The sequence below is a fragment of the Eubalaena glacialis genome, chromosome 3 (genome assembly GCF_028564815.1).
Source record: "Eubalaena glacialis isolate mEubGla1 chromosome 3, mEubGla1.1.hap2.+ XY, whole genome shotgun sequence".
NCBI lineage: Eukaryota > Metazoa > Chordata > Mammalia > Artiodactyla > Balaenidae > Eubalaena > Eubalaena glacialis.
The window spans coordinates 95,599,267-95,623,953 of record NC_083718.1 but is presented as its reverse complement, the minus strand read 5'-3'; the positions used below and the strand labels follow the sequence as shown (position 1 = coordinate 95,623,953).

At 36.3% G+C, this 24,687-nt stretch overlaps 1 protein-coding gene across 1 annotated transcript in view; it reads left to right on the top strand.

The window, feature by feature from the left end:
• Positions 1-21,881, top strand: part of CAPZA1 (capping actin protein of muscle Z-line subunit alpha 1) — a 47,963-nt gene extending 26,082 nt beyond the window's left edge. Inside the window, exons 3-10 of the mRNA XM_061183694.1 lie at positions 4,410-4,461; positions 5,642-5,705; positions 10,035-10,241; positions 13,365-13,444; positions 14,405-14,483; positions 16,921-16,992; positions 19,567-19,629; positions 20,338-21,881. Coding sequence (XP_061039677.1) covers positions 4,410-4,461; positions 5,642-5,705; positions 10,035-10,241; positions 13,365-13,444; positions 14,405-14,483; positions 16,921-16,992; positions 19,567-19,629; positions 20,338-20,478 — 758 coding nt within the window. The 3' untranslated portion in view covers positions 20,479-21,881. The remainder of the gene's footprint in view (positions 1-4,409; positions 4,462-5,641; positions 5,706-10,034; positions 10,242-13,364; positions 13,445-14,404; positions 14,484-16,920; positions 16,993-19,566; positions 19,630-20,337) is intronic.
• Positions 21,882-24,687: the final 2,806 nt, after the last annotated feature.

Sequence of the window (24,687 nt, the reverse complement as noted above, 5' to 3'; positions counted from 1 at the left end):
AACCTTTAGCCAGACTCATCAAGAAAAAGAGGGAGAGGACTCAAATCAATAAAATTAGAAATGAAAAAGAAGTTACAACAGACACCACAGAAATACAAAGCATCCTAAGGGACTACTACAAGCAACTCTATGCCAATAAAATGGACAACCTGGAAGAAATGGACAAATTTTTAGAAAGCTATTACCTTCCAAGACTGAACCAGGAAGAAATAGAAAATATGAACAGACCAATCACAAGTAATGACATTGAAACTGTGATTAAAAGTATTCCAACAAACAAAAGCCCAGGACCAGATGGCTTCACAGGTGAATTCTATCAAACATTTAGAGAAGAGCTAACAACCATCCTTCTCAAACTCTTCCAAAAAATTGCAGAGGAAGGAACACTCCCAAACTCATTCTACGAGGCCACCATCACTCTGATGCCAAAATAGACAAAGATACTACAAAAAAAGAAAATTACAGACCAATATCACTGATGAATATAGATGCAAAAGTCCTCAACAAAATACTAGCAAACAGAATCCAACAACACATTATAAAGATCATACACCATGATCAAGTGGGATTTATCCCAGGGATGCAAGGATTCTTCAATATATGCAAATCAATCAGTGTGATACACCATATTAACAAATTGAAGAATAAAAACCATATGATCATCTCAATAGATACAGAAAAAGCTTTTGACAAAATTCAACCCCCATTTGTGATAAAAACTCTCCAGAAAGTGGGCATAGAGGGAACCTACCTCAACATAATAAAGGCCGTATATGACAAACCCACAGCAAACATCATTCTCAATGGTGAAAAACTGAAAGCATTTCCTCTAAGATCAGGAACAAGACAAGGATGTCCACTCTCACCACTATTATTCAACATAGTTTTGGAAGTCTTAGCCATGGCAATCAGAGAAGAAAAAGAAATAAAAGGAATACAAATCGGAAAAGAAGAAGTAAAACTGTCACTGTTTGCAGATGACATGATACTATACATAGAGAATCCTAAAGATGCCACCAGAAAACTACTAGAGCCAATCAATGAATTTGGTAAAGTTGCAGGATACAAAATTAATGCACAGAAATCTTTTGCATTCCTATACACTAACAATTAAAGATCAGAAAGAGAAATTAAGGAAACAGTCCCATTCACAATTGCAACAAAAAGAATAAAATACCTAGGCATAAACCTACCTAAGGAGATAAAAGACCTGTACTCAGAAAACTATAAGACACTGATGAAAGAAATCAAAGATGACACAAACAGATGGAGAGATATACCATGTTCTTGGATTGGAAGAATCAATATTGTGGAAATGACTATACTACCCAAAACAATCTATGGATTCAGTGCAATCCCTATCAAATTACCAGTGGCATTTTTTACAGAGCTAGAACAAAAATCTTAAAATTTGTATGGAGACACAAAAGACCCTGAATAGCCAAGGCAGTCTTGAAGGGAAAAAACGGAGCTGGAAGAATCAGACTCCCTGGCTTCAGACTATACTACAAAGCTACAGTAATCAAGACAACATGGTACTGGCACAAAAACAGAAATATAGATCAATGGAACAGGATAGAAAGCCCAGAGATAAACCCACGCACCTGTGGTCAACTAATCTATGACAGAGGAGGCAAGCATATACAATGGAGAAAAGACAGTCTCTTCAGTAAGTGGTGCTGGGAAAACTGGACAGCTACATGAAAAAGAATGAAATTAGAACACTCCCTGACACCATATACAAAAATAAACTCAAAATGGATTAGAGACCTAAATGTAAGACTGGACACTATAAAACTCTTAGAGGAAACCTAGGAAGAACACTTTTTGACATAAATCACAGCAAGATCTTTTTTGATCCACCTCCTAGAGTAATGGAAATAAAAACAAAAATAAACAAATGGGACCTAATTAAACTTAAAAGCTTTTGCAAAGCAAAGGAAACTTCAAAGAAGACAAAAAGACAACACTCAGAATGGGAGAAAATATTTGCAAGCAAATCAACAGACAAAGGATTAATCTCCAAAATATATGAACAGCTCATGCAGCTCAATATTAAAAAAAGAAACAACCCAATCCAAAAATGGGCAGAAGACCTAAACAGACATTTCTCCAAAGAAGACATACAGATGGCCAAGAAGCACATGAAAAGTTGCTCAACATCACTAATTATTAGAGAAATGCAAATCAAAACTACAATGAGGTATCACCTCACACCAGTTACAATGGGTATCATCAGAAAATCTACAAACAACAAATGCTGGAGAGGGTGTGGAGAAAAGGGAACCCTCTTGCACTGTTGGTGGGAATGTAAATTGATACAGCCACTACTATGGAGAACAGTATGGAGGTTCCTTAAAAAACTAAAAATAGAATTACCATATGACCCAGCAATCCCACTACTGGGCATATAGCCAGAGAAAACCATAATTCAAAAAGACACATGCACCCCAATGTTCATTGCAGCACTATTTACAATAGCCAGGTCATGGAAGCAACCTAAATGCCCATCGACAGACGAATGGATAAAGAAGATGTACATATATACAATGGAATATTACTCAGCCATAAAAAGGAGCGAAATTGGGTCATTTGTAGAGATGTGGATGGATCTAGAGACTGTCATACACAGTGAAGTAAGTCAGAAAAAGAAAACCAAATATTGTATATTAATGCATGTATGTGGAACCTAGAAAAATGGTACAGATGAACCGGTTTGCAGGGCAGAGAGACACAGATGTAGAGAACAAATGTGTGGACACCAAGTGGGCAAAGTGGCGGGGGTGGTGGTGGTGGTGGTGGGATGAACTGGGAGATTGGGATTGACATATATACACTAATATGTATAAAATAGATAACTAATAAGAACCTGCTGTATTAAAAAAAATTCAAAAAAAAATAATGCATATATGTGGAATCTAGAAAAATGGTATAGATGATCTTATTTGCAAAGCAGAAATAGAGGCATAGACGTAGAGAACAAATGTATGGATACCAGGGGGGAAAGGGGTGGGGAGGGAGGAATTGGGAGACTGGGATTTACACATATACATTATAGTTACTATGTATAAAATAGACAACTGATGGGAACATACTGTATAGCACAGGGAACTCTACCTAATGCACTGTGGTAACCTAAATGGGAGGGAAGTCCAAAAGGGAGAGGATATCTGTATGTGTATGGCTGATTCATTTTGTTGTGCAGTGGAGGCTAACACAACATTGTAAAGCAACCATACTCCAATAAAAATTTTAAAAATAATAATAAAAAAAAAAAGAACGTTACATGCTTAGTTAGAGGAACTGTGTAATGTTCATTTGCACCTGGCTCAGAGCCCCACAAATTGTAGAACAATCAATAATTTCCACTGGTAAAATCAATGATGCAGAGCAGAAGTAACTAGGAGAACATATAAATGTTATTTACAAAGAGCGAAATAATACAATAGAAGTAAATCAAGACATTCTTCTTTATAGACATGTTTTTTGGATATTTGAGCACTAACAGCAAGAAAAACAAATGCAGCCTTTCATCGCCTAGTCTCTCTTCCATATTGACCAAATGTAAATTTTCAACAACAGAGCTTTTAGAAATACTCTTACGACTTGAACTTTATCCAGCTGATTAGCTCAGATAAATCCTTGACTTAACAAAAATTAGTGGTCTTTGTAGTTAGAAGTACCTTGTTTTATTTCTGACAACTGAATGTACTTTATAGGATTATCATGAGAATAATTGATACCAAAGCATTAGATTGAGTTGGCAAGCTACTTATGACATGACGGCTGGTTTTTATTGGCATGCTACACATTGGCCTCTGCCAGCCCCTTCTTTCAGAAGCTCTAAGAGTCAGTTGCCTTTGGCTTATAATCAGCCTTCTCTCTTGGAGTTAATGCTTGGTAGTTTCTTAGTAACAAGGACACACCTCTTCCAAAAGAAAAGTGACTAGACTCTTGACATACAGTTTTTTAAAAAGATTGTAGGCCGCACATTAGATTCTCTAAAGAAAAATATGTTCAGCAATTTTACTGCCACTGACTGAATTGTGCCCAGCTTTCTTGGTCTGATGTTACAGAAAAGCCTACAATTCTTAATCTATTTTAAAAGGATTCTTTAGATACAAATAAATAGTCCTAACTGTAACCTTTTGTAAACCATGTTTTTCATTTGCTATGAAATTCCTTGAGAAGTTATTGTTGGATTATTGTACCACAAATAATTCTGTGTAAATCTGTGAACATTAGCATCTGTTTGTGTACATTTTTAGAATTTCTACATATATCCAAAGACTAATCTTGCAAAGCCTGGTTTTCTAAAAATCTATCTAGAAATCCGCTAAAATTTCTCCAAGTTTGTTTTCTACTGAACATTTGAATTTTAACATCTTTAACATTGTTTTCCTCCTCAGATGTCAGGCTACTACTTAATAATGACAATCTCCTCAGGGAAGGGGCAGCACAGTAAGTATCCTTCTAAATCCACTTACTTGTTATTCTGATATTGGGTAAACTATGTTGATAGTAAACTAGTACCCTGAAAACTAAGTTTAAAATACCTCAAAGTAAAGCAGTTGGTTTTTAACAATTTTAGTTGGTTTTTTTTTCCCTTGGAGAAAACATGTTCCCCCAAAATGTTGTTTACTTCCTTAAAGTTTATTTTATATGGTCTTACTTATTTTTATTTTTGCCTAGATTTTCCCTGTTAAAGCAGTTTAGTTCTTTTAGTTCAGGCTGAATTTTTTTATAACTGCCAGTTATAGAAAGATTAGGCTGCTATTGAGGAGTGATAATGTTTCTCAAATTGCCAAAAAATAGCAGATATTCAGAAAGTACCTTAATAGAGTTAACCATAGAATAATTGCATTATTATTCTACCCAATCATTGGCTCCTTATCACTGTCAGGCTAATTAATGTTTCTAGAATATCATTTTCATTTTGTCCTTGTCCTCAAAAACATTAGATTGGTGGTTGGTTGGTTGGTTGGTTGGTTTTCTTGTCTTCTTCAAATCTAAATACTATATAGCTTTCTAGGCCCCCTGTTCTCTGGCTTTATCACTACTGTTCTTTACTCTTCAATACAAAGTACTCCTTCAGTTACTGTCTATCCAACTGGCCCAGAGTTCCTCTGTAAAGAGGAAATCAGAATTGGATAATAACTGGGCAAGTGTGGGGTGGGGAGATGGAACAAGGATTTTGATGCAGAGCAACAAATAATTATTATGAAGGCATTTGGTGTGATATATAATTTGTTTAGATTTTAGCTGTAGAAAATGTTTTAAGAATTGCTGCCTGGGAAAGTCTACTGCCCTGTCCATACTGCTTTTTCAGAACTCATTTTGGGACCAGATCCTACAAACCTAAAATTTGCACAGCATCACTATAATTGCCATAATGAACGATATCCCAGTTATACATTCTCTTTCACTGTCTGTGAACTACCTTTTTTTTCTTTCTTTTGGCTGCGCCACATGGCATATAGGATAGTAGTTCCCCAACCAGGGATGGAACCCGTGCCCCCTGCAGTGGAAGTGTGCAGTCCTAACCACTGGTGGACCGCCAGGGAATTCCCTGAACTACCTTTTATATTTATTTATATATAATTCTTTTCTCTCCCTCTTCTCCCTTTTTAAAAAAAAACAGTGCATTTGCCCAGTATAACATGGATCAGTTCACACCTGTGAAGATAGAAGGATATGAAGATCAGGTAATAGTTGTTTCTATTAGATAGACTGTGCCTGGAAAGTAGTAGAAATACTGTAAAACAGATGTCTGAAGATAAGATGCTGAATAAATTCATGTCTTAGTATTCTTAGCTTTTGTAAATATTCTACATATTAGGAAATTCTTCCTCCCTCTGAAAATACTAGGAGTTTCTTTGAAGAGAGAGCTGTCCCTAACAAGAACAGTAAAAGTAAAAGGAATTGAGTTTTACACAAGTTTTCCAGCTGTCTCTAATTCTCCTTGGTAAGAATAACAGGAGACATTATATTTAACGGGAAAACAAGAATTCCTGTTCCAATACAGGAACAAAGCAAATACATATTCCCATTTTTACCACAGTTATTAACATTATATGAAAGGGCTTTACAAATTCATTAATGTACACTTCAAAGGCAATATGGCACCACATAGCAAATGCCTTTTAAAAGTCTGAATCCCCTTTGAACCCACAAGTCCATAGAATTTATCCTAGGGAAATAAGTATATAAATGTGTAAAAAGATTATTTGAAGTAAGGTTTATGATAATGAAAAATTGGGAACAATCTAAATGTCCAACATTAAATATCTGTAAAACAATTATACTCCAATAAAGATGTTAAAAAAATAAATAAATAAATAATAAATTAAATAAATAAATAAATAAAATATGTGTAGGCCAAAATCCTATGTAACCATTGAAAACTGATAGAAATATTGAACTGGGAATATGTTCATGATATATTAAGCTAAAACATAAAGCAATATGTAGCATTATGCTAGTTTATTTTTTAAATAGATATTTAAATGAAGTTATACTATATTAGAATCTGCATCTTAAATTCTGTGAAAGGTACATCTTACTTTATGTGCCACTAAGAAAGAAAAGACACTGTCAATTAAAGTATGACACAGTCCTAAGATGCTGTCAAGTTTAAGATGTATCCCATTTTATGAGATGTTAAATCATGAGGGGAATGTGTGCATCTTTAGACTCAGAAATAAAGTAGTATATAGATGTGCATAGAAATGGAAATGTGGGAAAATATACACCAAAATGTTAACTCCCTATGTTGGGATTACAGGATTACTGTAATTTGTTTTGTTTGTTGTTTTTGTTTGTTTTAGTTTATATTTGTGCTTATCTTTATTTTCTCAATGAAACTAGATTAATTACAAGTATAAAAGAAAAAAAATACTGAAAAATAAATGATAAATATTGCTTGCAGTTGATATTGTATACTTCACTAATACAGCGGAATTATTGAAATAATAAGGTCTGTGTCCAGATACATGATACAAGAACATTCCCATATACATGCAGTAGCCAGCTTAAAAATGTAGTCAAAAGGAGATCACATTCTTAGCCACAACAACAACACATTACCTAGAAATAAAAGGAAAATACGGAAAGACGTTTGAGTTATTAAAGTAGATGCCGTTACTGCATATAACAGAAAATCGACTACAGTGGGTTAACTAAATAGAGACTATTTTTGTCACATAAGAAATCCAGAGGTAATATTTTGGGATGTTATGGCAGTTCCATATTACCAGAGACGCAAGTTGCTTCTAGCTCTCTGTTGTGCCATCCTTATGTATGGTTTTCATTATCATGTTCTCAAGATAGCTGATCCATCTCTGGCCACTGAATGCATGTTCCAGGAAGGAAGAAGGAGGAAGATGCAAGAGGTGCTATTGGCTGTTCCAGAAGCACTTTCCACTGATAAATTGTTGCCAGAATGCATATCACTTTATCATTCCTAGCTGAGAAGTGTTGTCTTTTTAGTTGGACATACTGCCTTCTTGAAAACCTTTGAGGTTCTATTAGTAAGGAAAAGGGAGAGAATGGATATTGGATAGGAAACAAGCAAGAGTCTGTCACACAGTTCATATACACCCACCCACACACACATTTTAATCAGAGAAATGAATGGAAAATTAAATAGATGTAAATGCCACATTTCTGAATAAGGAATATAAATAATATGGAAAGTTTATCCAATTTAGAAATATAAATAATATGTGAAGCTTTTTCAGATAGACTCCATACAATTCCTAATGACAATTGTAATAGACCATACAGGATTATTCTGATCAAGAACAACAATGAAGGAAGACTAATGCTAGCAAACATAAAGACATAAAGCAATGATAGTGGAGCCTTAAACTAAGTAACATAAAATAGAAGGGAAAAGGAAATAATTGATAAAATGTATAAGTTTATCTAATTTTGATTTCCAAAGCCAACTGTATACCTAGATTAATTCCAAGTGTAGTTTAAAGGTTAACTATTTTTTAAACATAAAAATTTAGTAGGAAATAGAAAGAGATTCATAACTTGCGTAATGATGAAACATTAGAAAAGTTTATCAAAGAAAGTGACTTCTGCAAAATAAAAAGATTTTAAAAATAAGATTTAAAAAGGAGAAAATATGTACCTCAAACATAATAAAAAGGTTATTCAAATACCTAAGGGTGATGCCAAGAGTTCAGTGGATAAATGAGCAACAGACATGAACCAACTGTACCCAATTGGAGAATACAGAGCAAACTTGAAAAGTGTTAGATCACCTACTAATAGTAATTAAGGAAGTACAAATTAAAATTTTAATGTGAATATATTTACCTTGTAGTTACAAAAGTTGCAAAATTATAATGAGAAAGCTTTATGAAGGTAAGACTAAGGAAATAGTTTTATGTATTTTTCCTACTGTCATTATAAACAAGGTTTTTAAAGATAGTCTGATGATAAGGACAGAAATCTCAAAAGTAGGAATTCTTTCCAAAGAATTCTTTTTAAGGAGAAGACTTTTTTATGGTAGAACTTATAGTGGCTTTCAATGGTAGAAACTGTAACTAGCTTAAAGCTCCTTCAATTCAGAAATGATTAAGTATACTATGGTATGTATAATGAGATATACATATAATGAGATCGTATATAGTTAATTTTAAATGGTAACTGTGTCAAAAGACAAATGCCAAGTTAGGGGAAAATATGTGGAACTCAAAACACATGCAAAAGGATAATCTCCCTGGAGTTCAACTAGAAAAACACCAAAGACTCAGTAGGAAAGTGGTCAAGTTACGTACACATAGTTCACCAAAGTGGAAATATAAATGACTTTTTTTTTTTAAGGTGAAAAGAAATGGGCTTGTACCTTGGTACAACATCCTGTGATAGATGGCAGTTTGTCGATCTCTATCAAAATTATGAGTGCATTTACCCTTGACCCCACCGTCCTGCTTCAGGGAATTTATCCCACAGGTGTGCTTGGCACATGTACATAATTTGTACATAACGAACATACAAGGACATTCGTTGCAGTATTGTTCATAACAGCAAAAGATTAGAAACTACCCAAACTATCCATTAATAGGGGACTGGTTGAATAAATTTTTGTACACCTGTACAGTAGAGTCATACATGGCTATAATAAACAAGGAAGTTCTCTAAGCACTAGTATGGAAAGATCATCTAGATACATCAGATTTAAAAAGAAAGAAAGAAAAAGTACAGTATAGTATTCTAGTTTCTGTGTAAAAGAAAGGGGTGGAGAATTCGAATATTCAATTCTATTTGTAAAAAAAAAAAAAAAAAACTGAAAGAATAATCTAAATCAGAAATTGGCAAATTTTTTCTGTAAAGGGTCAGATAGTAAATATTATCAGCCTGTGGGACAAAGAGTCAGCCTTGACTACTCAGCTCTGCTGTTGTAGCAGGAAAGCAGCCATAGACCATACAAAAACAAACAAGTGGGGCTGTGTTCAACAAAACTTTATTTACAGAAACATGCCACCTCATGCATAGCTTGCCAAAAACAACTCTTGCTATAAATTAATAAAATCAGTTACCTTTCTGTGGAAAGGGGGTATATGTTGGGAATTTGGTGAATGGGAGATAAAGGTGAGAAAAAGATTTCACTTTATATAGTTTTTGAACCATGTGATTTATTGTATTACCTATTTTAAATGCTAAGTGTAATGACTCTGGAAAAAGTTCATTGAATATGTGAAAAAGGAATACAAAAGTGTACATATAAGTTATGACAGTTATATATATATACATAGGTTGTATATTAAACAGAAACCAAGAAATGAAGGGTATTGTTAGGATGGGGGAAATGTTGCAGTTTAGAGTTGACTTACCCCAAAACATAATATTTTTATAAAAATAAAAATGTGAATTGATTGAAAAATCAATTATGAAAGAGAAATCTGACTAAATGAAAAGTTAATCGTCTCCAGAATTGTATTTGTTTGTTTTGTAAAATGTGACAAGAAGAACTGTCTTTTTTTACAGAGTTACTTATATTTGTAATTATTCTTTGGAAGGTCTTAATTACAGAACATGGTGACCTGGGTAATAGCAGATTTTTAGATCCAAGAAACAAAATTTCCTTTAAGTTTGATCACTTACGGAAAGAAGCAAGTGACCCCCAGCCAGAGGAAGTAGATGGAGGTCTGAAGTCTTGGAGAGAATCCTGTGACAGTGCTTTAAGGGCCTATGTGAAAGATCATTATTCCAACGGCTTCTGTACTGTTAAGTATCTGCCTGCTTCATTATTAGAGTGTTGTTTTTCTTATATTTACCTTATCATTTGGAGGCTTTGGCCAGCCACAAACATCTCTTCTTAGTTACAGTCTCCTCTGCATTTTATTCCCTAAATCATTTTTGAAAGGGGTATAAATGGAAAATTTTATATTGAAAGTTCTTTCTTAAAATCCCAGTGCATAAAATTTTTATTTTATTTTACTTATTTATTATTTTTTTAAATTTTTGGCTGCACCGTGTGACTTGCAGGATCTTAGTTCCCCAACCAGGGATTGAATCCAGGCCCCAGCAGTGAAAGCACCAAGTCCTAACCACTGGACCACCAGGGAATTCCCTGGTGCATAAAAATTTTAAATCTCAGTGTATCCTGTTTCACATTTGTCTTATTTATTCATGAGAAATTGCCCTATACCCATCAAAAAAGCTTTTTATAAAGCTACTTCTGCATAGTTTAAATGATTTCATTGGAAAGTCAAAACTATTTGAACTAAACAATTTTTTAAAAATCGAAGGTAATTTTGACTTTCTTTTAATACGTTTTGGTGGAAAAAAAGATAAATTTTGGTTCTATCATGATTTCTCCTTTGTAAAATTGTGACATTATTAAAGTGTTAGAATATTAATGCTTAGAAAGTGTCTGACACAAAGTAAGCTCTGCATAAATGCTGGTTATTATTGTATGTTTGATTTGTTTTTGTTCCTGTTTTTTTGTTTTTAAATAATGGAGAAAACCTATTATGGTGGATAAGTACAGAATTCCATTTTGGAACCTAGTAATGCAAAGGGAGACATGACACACACACTTTTTTAGAAATTGACTGTTCATTCTTAAATATACTTTCAATTCATCATTTATTACCTATTCAAAATTTGTCACTACTCATTCTTAATTTGGAGAGCTTCCACACTGAGTAACTCTACTGTGTCTTTTTCTCACTTCTCTTAGCTAATAAATGAGCTACAGAAAGTCATGGAATTATTCTAACAGTGTCTACTGTACTGAAGTGTCTTATATCCTCAGCTGTTCTGCTTAGTAATTCTTAATTTTATCTCAGTAATCCCTGATATTTTCTATATGCAGTTGACCCTTGAACAATGCAGGGGTTAAGGGCACCAACCCATCGTGGAGTTGAAAATTCAAGTATAACTTACAATAGGCCCTCCATGTCCGAGATCCTTTTGTATCCATGGTTCTGTGTCTGTGGATTCATCTAACTGTGGGTCAACCAATGGTGGATCATGTAGCACTGTAGTATTTACTATTAAATAAAATAGTAGTTCAGACTAGTGTTGTTCAAGGATTAACTGCACTGTGTTTCAAAACTTTCCCATTGTCCTTAGGCATCTACTCCTCCACATTTTAATAGGATTGAGAATGACATGAGATCTTTTTATTTCTCGTCTTTCCACACTCAGAAATCTTCCCTTTCTTCCATGTACTTGAATCTGAGGAAGAAGGATCCATATTCTTGATTTGAAACAATCCTATCTACTTCAAGATGTCTAATTGTGACTTTGTTTTCTCTTATGATGTATAGTTCTCTTTACCTAGAAATATTTTTATTTCTCCTGTCCTTAAGTGGGTTGGGTATGGGGTGGGGGAGGACATTTCTTCAGTCAAGATAGTAATTCCTGTAAGTTACTTCTCTTTCTTCTCCTTCCACCTTGCCCCTCCTCCCTCTCCTCTGCTTCTCCCTTCCCTCATCTCTCTCTCTGCTATACAACCAAACCATCCTACTAGTGCCTTCCTCATTACTTATCCACTTCCTAACCCTATGAATTTTGGGTTCAGTCCCTACTCTACAAAAACTGCTCTCTGAGGTTATTAATGATTCCTGAATTGCCTGACCCAGTGTCCTTTTCTTGGTCCTTGACTTTTGTATGGCATTTCACACTGAGGCCATCCAGCTACTTCTAGAAATTATCTTATCTTAGACTGCTATGTCAGTACCCTCTAATTATTCTTACTCTGTCTCTGCTTATTTCTTTCCTCTCCCCTACTTTTGTAAATGTAGGCATTCCCCATTGCTGTATTTCTCTCTCTCAAAAACTCGTAGTTTATTTAATGTAGGGGAAGTTACAGAATTTGGTGTCAGAAAAGCAATGGGTTTGGGTTCTACCTTAACCACTTTCTGAATGACCTTGGGCAAGAAGCTCTATGAACTTCAACTTTATCATCTATAGATAATAACAGTGCGTTTCACTATATTTATTAGAGCAAAAGGAAAATAAATATAAAAACATTTTGTGGACTGTAAAGCCTTTTGTTTTTTCTTTTCCTTGGTGATCACATTTTTGTTCACCTCTCCTACACTACAGAACAGTTGGTATTTCTAACTCCTAGCTGGACATTTCCATCTGAATTTTCTAATTTGTTAATGACACCACTGTCTTTCTAGTCACCCAAGCATGCAAGTACTTTGGCCCCTTCCTTTCTCTTGCCCTTCACTTGCAGTATATTGCCAGACTTTTGATTGTGCTTCTGCATCCTTATGCCCATTGACACTACCCTATTTTACTGCCTAGATTAATTCTGTGGCCTAACTTTCAACTTTTCTCCCATTTTACTCTGTACACCAATATTGATTATTATCCCCAAATAATAGTTCTGGTCATGTTGTTTTGGTTTCTGTCCGTTGCCTGTAGAATAAAGTCCAGTCTTCTTACCTTACGTCTACTACTACATGGCCCAAATCTACCATCCTATGTTATCTTCCACAGTTCCACTTCACGCACACCCTCTAACCTGACAGAACTAATTACCATTGAGTCATTCACTGGACCAGCACCCCCGTTTCCTCCCTGAACTGCCTACTCATCTTTACTCTCAGTCTCTACTTATCAGAATCTCATCTGTCTTATAAGGCCCATTCCAACTGGTACCTCTCTTGTACCCTAAACCTAAAGCAGTATTTCCTTCTGTATTCATTGTACCACTGTCTTCTCTAGAACTTAACATGTGGTTTGTGTTCACATTTCATGAACTCTCTGAGTTGTAAGCTCACCCTGTTTGACTCTTCATCTCCCCCAAGGATTTAGCACACTGCTTTTGTAGTGTTTGTTGCTTAAATATGTTTTCAAGAATCTAACTTTTTTTTTTTTAACAATAGGTTTATGCTAAAACTATAGATGGGCAACAGACCATTATTGCATGTATTGAAAGCCACCAGTTTCAGCCTAAAAACTTCTGGTAAGAAACTAGATGTTCTCTTCTTTTTTTAATCTTATTTATATAGAAAAGAAACCAAACCAGCAGTTAAGAATTGTTTTTTTGTTTTTTATAAATTTATTTTATTTTTATTTATTTTTGGCTGCATTGGGTCCTCGTTGCTGTGCGTGGGCTTCCTCTAGTTGCGGCGAGCGGGGCTACTCTTTGTTGTAGCGCACGGGCTTCTCATTGCGGTGGCTTCTCTTGTTGAGGAGCACGGGCTGTAGGCGTGGGGACTTCAGTAGTTGTGGTGCGCGGTCTTAGTAGCTGTGGCTTGCGGGCTCTAGAGCACAGGCTCAGTAGTTGTGGTGCACGGGCTTAGTTGCTCCACGGCATGTGGGATCTTCCTGGACCAGGGCTCGAACTGGTGTCCCCTGCATTGGCAGGCGGATTCTTAACCACTGTGTCACCAGGGAAGCCGGAGACTTGGTTTTTAATCTAACTAGCTTGCAATAAGTTATCTGACTTAGAGGCTTCAGTTCCCTACTGCAGAATGAGGGATTTGGATGTGATCATTTAGATTTCTTCTAAGATTTTATAATCTATCTTTCAAATATTACTCTTACATTGAGTGAGAATAAGTGATTAATAAAGTACCCAGTGGAAAGTCTGAGTTTTACTTGAGTTTGTTTAATAATACTTAAGTTACTGCATAACTCAGTGGCCCATCCATTTGTTTGTGGAAAAGCCTCTCATGAGCAGAATAGGCATGGTTTTCTACTCCAAGATAAAAAATGAAAAGTGAAAGTCAAAATAACTTAGAAAAGGCTTATGATTAGGCCAGTTGGATACAAACTTACATTTGAGTGGATAGAGCCTTGGATTTGTCAAACTGGAAATGACTTGTTTCTTTTTTTTCCAATTTCCCCAATTCTCTGCCTCAGTGGCAAATCACCTCTTTCTTATTGTTAATTCTACAGTGTTGTGTGTGTGTTTTAATAGGAATGGTCGTTGGAGATCAGAATGGAAGTTCACCATCACACCATCTACAGCCCAGGTGGTTGGAGTACTTAAGATTCAGGTGAGATCCCAATATGTTAATAGGCCATGTTAAAACATCACATCTTTAAAACAAACATGCAAGTTGATATTTGTTCTGAAATTAGAAATAAGGAACAGCTATATGTAGATGCAAAAAGAGATCAATGGTAAATAGAAATAGAAGTTGAAGCCTCCTTCCTAGGGAAGTACTGTAGTTAAACAGAGCTATTCTGGGTTGATAAAGGATAGTCATGTGAAGTGTACTGCTTGCTTGTTATTTTTCTCTTTCAAAGATAACCTAAGATCTTTCCAGGAATTATCAAACAGCAGTTCTACGAAAGAAGAAAATAACTAATTATTAAGAAGTGACTATATAGCAGCTACTGGAACTTACATAGAGTCTTTTATGTATCTCATTTAAATGTGTACATATACATATACTTAAGGTTAACTCTTAGCTCTGAAGAAAGCTACATGAATGGACTTGTTGTTTTGTTTTATTTATTTATTTATTTTACGGTAATGACAGGAGGTTTTAAACCAAGTAAATAAAACAGAGGAACTAGAGAGAATGGCCACATGTGATAAACCAAGCAGAGTAGATTTCTAATGCTGGTGTCAGGACAGACAGGCAGGTGAATAAGGAGCTTATTAACTCATTTGATGCCTATCTGGATTGAAGTCTTCTGATACCCTAACAGGTTTGACTTTCAAAATTCATGGTGATTTAATTCTTAAGCCCAACTAACTCTGAAGTAAGATTAAACAGTTAATGATATCTAAGAAGATCAGTACCTAATTTTACCTCTATTATACTGTGGTTAAGTCTTGCTTTAATAACAATTAGCAAGAGTTGCCTTTTTAAATGGTATAATTTAATCGAAATATACATAGGAGATGTCATCTGTAACCACTTTTTACATACATACTGATTACTTCCTGCTACAAGTAGCTGCACCTCTCTTCCTGGGAGCTTTTCCTAGCTGCAGGAGCATTCCCAACTCAGATGAGGCAAACTGGAAGTATTACATTCATAGCTCTGGCACAGCCCTTAGTGCCATTCAAAAGTTGGTGGGTAAATCTGCCAGCTTCTTCACCCCTCAGGTGGGACAACTCTAAAGCATGTTCTGCGTAGTCTTCCAGAGTCCAGTGCCTACAGCTGTAATGTGCTCCTTAATGCACCTAGAACACTTCCTTGCCTTCTGTGTCTCATTTCCTCAGTCCTTACTAGTGCTTCCTGAGATTACCTCCAAAATAAATTTTATCTCACAAATCTTTATCCCGGGGTCGGCTTCTGGGGGAGCCCAACCGAAGAAAATATATTGTTCTATATCTGTTGACTATGTCTGTGAGTAGCCCTATGCCCTAGACCTCTTGTAACTGTGGCATCAGCATTAACCTGGCAGCTTACTATAAATTTATGCAAGGAAATTTATTTTCCTCCTAGAAGGAAATAAGTTACTTGTGTTTCAGCTTTGCCAAGGCAAACCTATAAATTAAGAGGGCACATCACAGAGGTTTCTGATAAGACTTTTACAACAGGGCCCAGTACCCAGACCTCATTTATAACTTACCACAGACTGGCTGATCACACTTTGGGGGAAAGCTTACTTCATTTACATATCTTTTAAAAATCAGAGTGAGAGTTATTTGGAAATGTCATTAAGATATTTAAACCTTTGGTTATTCTATAAGCAAAAGGATAGCTCTGGGAAGGCAACAGTTTCTGAGGATTTACATTGATGATAGTCATGTTGAAATTTTTATTAGCAGATGAAACCTAGGAAAGGTTTTGTTACTTTTGGTGACTGTGACTGAACCTATCTTATAAATTGCTGAAACTTCCTGAGCCTTACATCTAGTTGAATGGTTAGTCTGTCTCTTGGGTAATCCTCCTTCTTGCTAATTGTTATCATAATTGTAGTACCCCACTTTGCCTTACATCCTCAGGACTGCTTTTGCCTTACTTATTTTTGTAGCCTGATTTACCAATAGAATATTTATTTTTCAGTCCTGTCTTTAACCCTCAATCAAGCTTTTCCTGCACTTTGTCAGATCTACTTAACCAAAAACGATGATGGTATATATGGAGAGATGTGTAAAGGATTAGGATCCATTAAAATTTCTTGGTTTTCACAGAGAAAAACTAATGTTAATTGATTTTATTTTAATACTTTTAAGACTGAAATCTTATTTAAGATCTTTGTGTTAACAATGCATAGCACAGTGTCTGGAAAGCAATAAGCCCATAATACATGTTGTTTATTAATTAATAATGAGTTTTCCCTGCTAAGGAAAGAGAATTCTTAAATTTAAGTCTTCTGTGAATTTTAACCACCATTGTAAATTACCATTGGTCATATTAATTATTTGCTCAGAGTTGATAAGTTTGGGGATGGCTGAAAGCATGGATTTGTGCTCTAAGCAGTAAGTTTCTATGTGACCTACATAACTTGCTCAAACATTGTCTCACACAGGTTCACTATTATGAAGATGGCAATGTTCAGTTGGTTAGTCATAAAGATGTACAGGATTCAGTAACTGTTTCGGTGAGTGTGGAATATTTAATGTCTGTCTCACTTTCATCTTGTTTTTCTTTTAAAAAAAATTAGTTTTGATCCTGAGTACTGAGTCTTTCTTTTTCTTTTTTTTGTTTTAATTTATTTTATTTTATTTTTGGCTGCGTTGTGTCTTCGCTGCTGCGCGTGGGCTTTCTCTAGTTGCAGTGAGGGGGGGCTACTCTGTGTTGCGGTGCGTGGGCTTCTCCTTGCAGTGGCTTCTCTTGTTGCGGAGCACAAGCTCTAGGTGCACAGGCTTCAGCAGTTGTGGCTTGCAGGTTCTAGAGTGCAGGCTCAGTAGTTGTAGCACACGGGCTTAGTTGCTCCGCGGCATGTGGAATCTTCCCGGGCCAGGGCTCGAACCCGTGTCCCCTGCATTGGCAGGCAGATTCTTAACCACTGCGCCACCAGGGAAGCCCCTGAGTACTGATTCTGCCACTAGAAATTTAGGTTGTTTTCACTACTTTGATTTTGGCAGCCTTTACTTTTCTTTTTAAGCACTTTATAAAAGATTCTACTTTTTTATATTTTTAAATTTTTATTGAAATATGGTTGATTTACAATGTTGTGTTAGTTTCAGGTATACAGCAAAGTGATTCAGTTATATATATGTATGTATGTATATATATATTCTTTTTTTAGATTCTTTTCCATTATAGGTTATTAAGATACTGAGTATATTTCCCTGTGTGATGCAGTAGGTCCTTGTTTTGGGCAGCTTATAATTGTTAGTATGTAACCAACCCGTTTTGTTGGTTGTTTGACGTTAGTTCACAGTCTTTGACTGAGAATAGTGATAATGGCTTTAGAGAATTCAAACTTCTTTTTCTTTCTCAGTTGTGAGATTTGCTCAAGAAACAGCAATATCTTCAACTGATAAATACCAGGAGGAAGGAAAGTTTGCCAAACTAAACCTTAGAGGGGTTATCATTCATATCATTAGAGAAACTGAACATTTTTAGGAATATTCAATCAAACAGTATTGTGTTCCATACCTGGAAAGAAGGGACATAATTTTTCGTGCATTCACAGTACTTCTTTATATTCCTAGAAGTTACTGAGCACTCTCAAATAGCTTCTGTTTATGTGTGTTATATCTATCTACCTTTGTAGAAATTAAAACCGAAAAATGTTAAAAATACTTATTTATTAATTTAAAAATAACAATAACAGGGACTTCCTGGCAGTCCAGTGGTTAAGACTCTGTGCTTTCACTGCAGGGGTTGCAGGTTTGATACCTTGTTGGAGAATTAAGTTCCCACATGCCACACCACGTGGCATGGCCAAAAAAAAAAATCTAAAGCAAAAATAACAATAACAAACCCATTACTTGTTAACCTTCACTTTCACAATAAACAGCTGTATTTTCCAAGTTAAAAAAAAATTCGTGAAAAGAATGTCATTGATTTACATTTTCACAAAGTGTGTAATGTCTGACCTAATAAAAGACAGCTGGATTCTCATATGTGCTTCACACATTAGCCCTCAAAAAGTAATGAAGTCGGAACTTCCCTGGTGGCACAGTGGTTAAGAATCCGCCTGCCAATGCAAGGGACACGGGTTCGAGCCCTGGTCCGGGAAGATCCCACATGCCGCGGAGCAACTAAGCCCATGTGCCACAACTGCTGAGCCTGCGCTCTGGAGCCCGCGAGCCACAACTACTGAAGCCCAAGTGCCACAACTACTGAAGCCCAAGTGCCTAGAGCCTAAGCCACCGCAATGAGAAGCCGACGCACCGCAGCAAAGAGTACCCCCGCTCACCACAACTAGAGAAAGCCCGTGCACAGCAATGAAGACCCAACGCAGCCAAAAATAAATAAATTTATTTAAAAAAAAAAAAAAGTAATGAAGTCATCACACATTCATAGCTTCTATGAAACTACACTGTACACACATGAGAGTGAGAGTGGAAAAGGCAATTAACTATGTCTTAGTATTATTATGAATAGAAAGTAGTTTTGACTCTTTGAAAGGATCTTGGGATGCTGCCCTGGGCATTAAATCTCACCCTCTTTAATTCTGTTTTACTTAATTGTGAAAGAGAGAGATTCAACTCATTTTGTACCCAAATCATGTAAAGCAAAATGTGATTGATTGGCTTAGAGGAGCCTCTGAGCTTAGAATATATGACTGATATGTCTGAGGGCATTGTTTATATCATCTTAAACCAGAGATATTTTCAAGGCATAAAAATTTCAAGACATCATGATGTCTTTTGGGCATACTGTAGTAGATTGGAAAGAAGTGTGGGTTTTTTTGATGAGGACCTGGATTTGGATCCCATCTTTATCATTCAAAGGCTGTATAATTTTGGTCAAGTCACTTAAGAGGATTCTGTTTTCTCATCTGCAAAATGGAGGTGGTAATAATAACATCTATTTCACAGGGTTGTTGTGAGAATCAAAGATAATGTGAATGGGAAAGCTTGAAAAACTAAATTGTTATACAAATGTTAGTTTAGATGGACTTACTTTTTAGTATTTTTTTATTCACTGCTTACTGAATTATATTCACTGCTTAAGAATTTTAAAAATTCTTATTTCCCCCTTTTCCTCTCTCTATTAGAATGAAGTCCAAACTGCTAAGGAGTTTATTAAAATTATAGAGCATGCAGAAAATGAGTATCAGGTAAGATGATTTGAAACTGATTTTTCTAGGTCTAATGCCTTATTTTGCTTTTAGCATATTTTATTAGACTTCTCTCTCCTTTGAACATAAATATACATGTTGGTCAGTGTTAGTAAGTGTGGAGACTTTGCAGACCTTCTTGCATTCTGCTTACAATCAAGGTTTTGGCATTGGAAGGTACTACAGATTTCCCTTACTATCCCAAAGTAGAGCGTTCCTATGAAACCTTTCCTAAGTCCAAACGGCATAAAGCAGAGAAGCAATTACCTTAGAACACATCTTGCTATCAGATGCACAAATAATTGAGGTACAGCACAGATGCTCACAGACGCAGTTCACAGCTCCAGCTTGCTTGATGCTGAGCTGCTGAGTGTAATTCCTGAGGAAGGAGCTTGGTGGGGTCACTGTTACTGCTCATGGTGCACCCTGCCCCTATAACAGCCTCACTGCAAAACAAATGCTGAACGCTGTTTTTGCTTTTTGCTTTGGTAAAAGCAAAGTGACATAAAGCAAACTTTGGAAAAGCAGGGGATACCTGTATAGCCCTTGCTTTAGAAATAACATAGGTGGGCTTCTTAACCTGCTTCAGAGATTGGAGAAGTGCTCACTAGAAATCTTACAGCCTGTATGTCCTTAGGGGACTCAAGCATGTCCTTTGACTACATCTGGTTTCTGTTCAAGCAACTTATTTTCAATTATCTGTTGCAGACAGCAATTAGTGAAAACTATCAAACAATGTCAGACACCACGTTCAAGGCCTTGCGCCGGCAACTTCCAGTTACCCGCACCAAAATCGACTGGAACAAGATACTCAGCTACAAGATTGGCAAAGAAATGCAGAATGCTTAAAGGCTGAATGTAGGATTCTTCAATACATGGAAAGAAAGGATGCAATGTGTGGTCATATGATAAATAAGTGATTTATAAACAAGAGTGATATTTTGCTAGGGCTTTCAAAGTTAACAGGTTTTCTAGCCTCATGGAATATAGGTTTTGAACCTATGGCATTGTCTTGATTCTTTTGTGTTTTCTGCCTGGTAATTTTCTGTTTTCACTGTATCTACTTGTAAATCTTTTTTTTTTTTTTAATTCTGCCACATTTAATGATGGAGAGGGATATCTATCCTGGAGTCATTTTACTGTTTAGAAAATTTTCCTAGCCATGAAGCCCTGTTACTGACATAGACAGGTAATATGTTCAGTACTTTTCTACCCAGTCCTTCAAAGCACTTCTGGTACTTCAGTGGTTTTTACTGATCAACCAACAGCTAAAGAGGCTATGCTACAAACTACAGCTGAATGGAAGACACATTCATCCTTCTCCCTCCAGTTGCTTTGATCATCATTTATAGCATCTCATAACTATAGTTTCAAACATCTGGATTGGGGTTTTTCAGGTCCTTTTTGGAGGCAAAGGAAGTTTTCTGGAAATTCCATTATAGCCAGCTTCTCTGGGGAAGTTGTTTTTAAATCCAAAGACTTGAACCACATTCCCTACAAATGAACGTGTTTGCTTTTTTCCCTTCCATCATTGTTTCCTTCCCATCTAGTACCATTATAGTTATAGACATGTGCATTTTTAGAAGAGTTTTACCCACTTATTATTATTTTTTTAATATTCAAAAACTGCTGACATACTAGGGATATAGTAGAGTATAAAACTTGAAAAAATGCAGATGTTGAAGGAATAATAGGTATCTTGTGCTTTAATACTTTGTGGCAGAATTGTACTATAAGCGAATGAATCAAACAACTATGTTAATCACAAACAAAAACTAAAAATGAACCAAAGTGAGAAGGACAAAGTTCAGACAGTATCTTTCTATTGTAACCTGTTATTTAAGGGAATACTAGTGATTTGTTCTAAATAGGATGTAAAACTTTTTCCAAATTACTTCCTCAGTCCTGCCTGCCAACTCAAATGTAACTGTGATATAGCAACCCTTCCCAGGTTTATTGGCAGGTACAGGTGTGATCTCAGAATACACAGGTAACATAGATATGATATAACAACTGGTAATGGTGGATTCATTTACATTGTTTACACTTCTATGACCAGGCCTTAAGGGAAGGTCAGTTTTTTAAAAACCAAGTAGTGTCTTCCTCCAAATACATGTCAAAAGAAGGGTTTGTGTTTCAGCTTTGTTTCTGCTTGGTAATACAGTCAAGCAAGAGTTTATTTCCAAGTGACCCATTGAGCTGTGTAAGCATTTTTGTTTATTTCAAATAAAATATATTTGTATTATTTGTCATTCATACTATCCATCCATACCACACTGTTCTCTGTATCAGGTAGTCCAATAGAAATATACCTGTTTTGTTCTTAAATTGTCTGAGTCTCTCCTTTTTGAGCCAGTCTCTTCAGCCCTTGTTCTCAAGGTAAGATATGGAATTGATCTTATTTGATGAGAATGTTCAGGGTTTCTGAAATTGGTTTCTACCTTCAACTACTATAAATTCAGTGACTATCCAAAGACTTGAAAAGAACAGCTTTTTTTTTTTTTTTTGGTGGCCATGCTATGTGGACCATAGTTCCATGACCAGGGATTGAACCCATGCCCCCTGCAGTGGGGAGCGTGGAGTCTTAACCACTGGACCACCAGAGAAGTCCTCCCCCACCTTTTTTTCTTTTTTAAAGTTTGAGCAATTTCTCTATGGATCATACTGCTTTACACTCAGTGGCTACTGGTGTTTCAAAGGCTTTGGTTTGGGGTTTCCATTTCTGTCAAAAAGAAAAATCTAGTTATCTTCTCTACCTATCACTCAGAAAACAAGGCCCAAGTAATTATAGTTACTAGGTAGGAAGTAGAAGTGAAAGAATCCCTGCACCGTGAACTTGGGTAATATTTCACATCAACTTAACTCTAAATGCTGCTTTCTTTCCATATGAGTTTAACTTGCTTACAGACATGTGGGAAAGGCTTCTGTCCTGTTTCCCAAAATGGAACCAGAGGCGTTTCAGTGCTTCACCTTCCATTCAAGGCCAGTTCAAATTCCCACCCCTTTGAGGGACATTTAGGTATACTACACTATGTACTTGTAGTACAGGTTCAAGCATTCTGGCCTTTGCCTTTAACTTACTAACCCCATCAGCCTGCCCCCATTGATCTCCTTAGTCCATACAGACTTTTGTAAAGACTCAATCTCTTGGCCATCTAAAGCCCTTGGTTTCTTATATAACTGGGAGGAAGTCAACTCTCCTTGCCAAGTCCTACACAGACCTCCTGATTTCCTTAACCTCCTTCAGCAGAGTATTTGCTTGAATTGTGTCTATTTTATCCCACTGCTGAAATCAGCCTATGGTATCCTAGGGCAAAAGTTTCCCAGCCAGAGGGAGAGGAGTTTTCTATGAGGCCTCACTCCTATATATGAAATTTTGAAATTACACTGCTGAAATTTTGAAATTACTGTTTCATTTGTGCCTGGATGGTTGTGCTTCTGTTAGTTGCCTAGTTCTAGTGCCTGTTCTTTTTTTTTTTTTTTTTTTTAATAAATTTATTTATTTATTTATTTTTGGCTGCGTTGGGTCTTCGTTGCTGCACGCGGGCTTTCTCTAGTTGCGGTGCGTGGGCCTCTCATCACGGTGGCCTCTCTTATTTTGGAGCACGGGCTCTGGGTGCATGGGCTTCAGTAGTTGTGGCTCGCAGGCTCTAGAGCGCAGGCTTAGTAGTTGTGGCGCACGGGCTCAGTTGCTCCACGGCATGTGGGATCTTCCCGGATCAGGGCTCGAACCCGTGTCTCCTGCATTGGCAGGCGGATTCTTAACAACTGTGCCACCAGGGAAGCCCTGCCTGTTCTTTTTTATAAACTAGAACTCATCTAGATTCATGAGATACTTAGCAAACCTTGGCACATTTTCTCCAAACTCACAAAAGACTGATACAATCTGAATGCCAATTTATAAATTCATAATTTAAATAGAACTACCAAGCTACTTACTACTTGGGAAATCAAAGAAAGAAAGGAAGACTGGTAAATATAGAACAAAACTGGCTGGTCCCATAAGATAAGCTGAGCTAACTAAAATTCTCGCTCGAACAGAGTATATATTAAAAAACAGAGTAGGGAATTCCCTGGTGGTCCAGCTGTTAGGACTGCATGCTTCCACTGCAGGGGGCACAGGTTCATTCCCTGTTCCAGGAACTAAGATTCCGAAAGCCGTGCAGTGCAGCCAAAAGCAAAACAAAAAAAACAGGGTAGATCTAAGCCCTCTGAGGGCAGAAACCAAATGTATCAAAAAGCATTCTTACGTATGTTGACTCATTTACTGTGGTTATGTTCTGTAAAGTTGCCAGCAAACACTGAATTAGCACATATTGAAACATTGCTCCTAGAGGAGATACAGAGTTAGGTTCCTGCAAGCTTCTGGTCACAACATTTTTGTCAACCGATCAATACATAATCTTGGTTTATTTGTTTTTATTTAAATCACCTTATTTAATATTCATTTTTATTCATTAACATTGAACTCACGATGACAGCTAATGCTATCATAGGAACTTAACATGGGAATTTTCTCTGTAAGGGACATCACAGCCTTCTTAAGAATACTAGGCAGCATTTCAGCACTACGTAGGCTTGGGGACCATTTTAAGCAGTGAAATCAACAAAAAAGCACAAAAAACGTGACCACAAAATAGACCACGAAAAGGATTTTTATTATATGAGCCTGAAACAAAGCAGGACATGGCCTTGTTCCACTTCAGCTGGGAACATGCACATTGGGCAACTCAAATTTTTTTTGCCACTGCACATCCACAGATGACTACAAAAGTGCCACAAATATTGATTGGGGGGTTCCTAATTTTAGTGAGTAGGTGAATTTGCAAATACAAAATCTGCAAATAACGAGGCTCAACTGTACCTGCCACAGCCATTCCTTTGGTCTGTGGTAGACTGACCAATTTCAGCATCTCAGTTTAAGGGCTGTTTCTAGTTGCCTTAGAGTACAGTCTTACTGGAATACATAAAGTTAGAGACAATTCAAATGCTGAATTGTAGAATCCAAGTAACTATAGAGTAATGAGAATTTTGAAAAAAACAGGGCTTTTAACATTC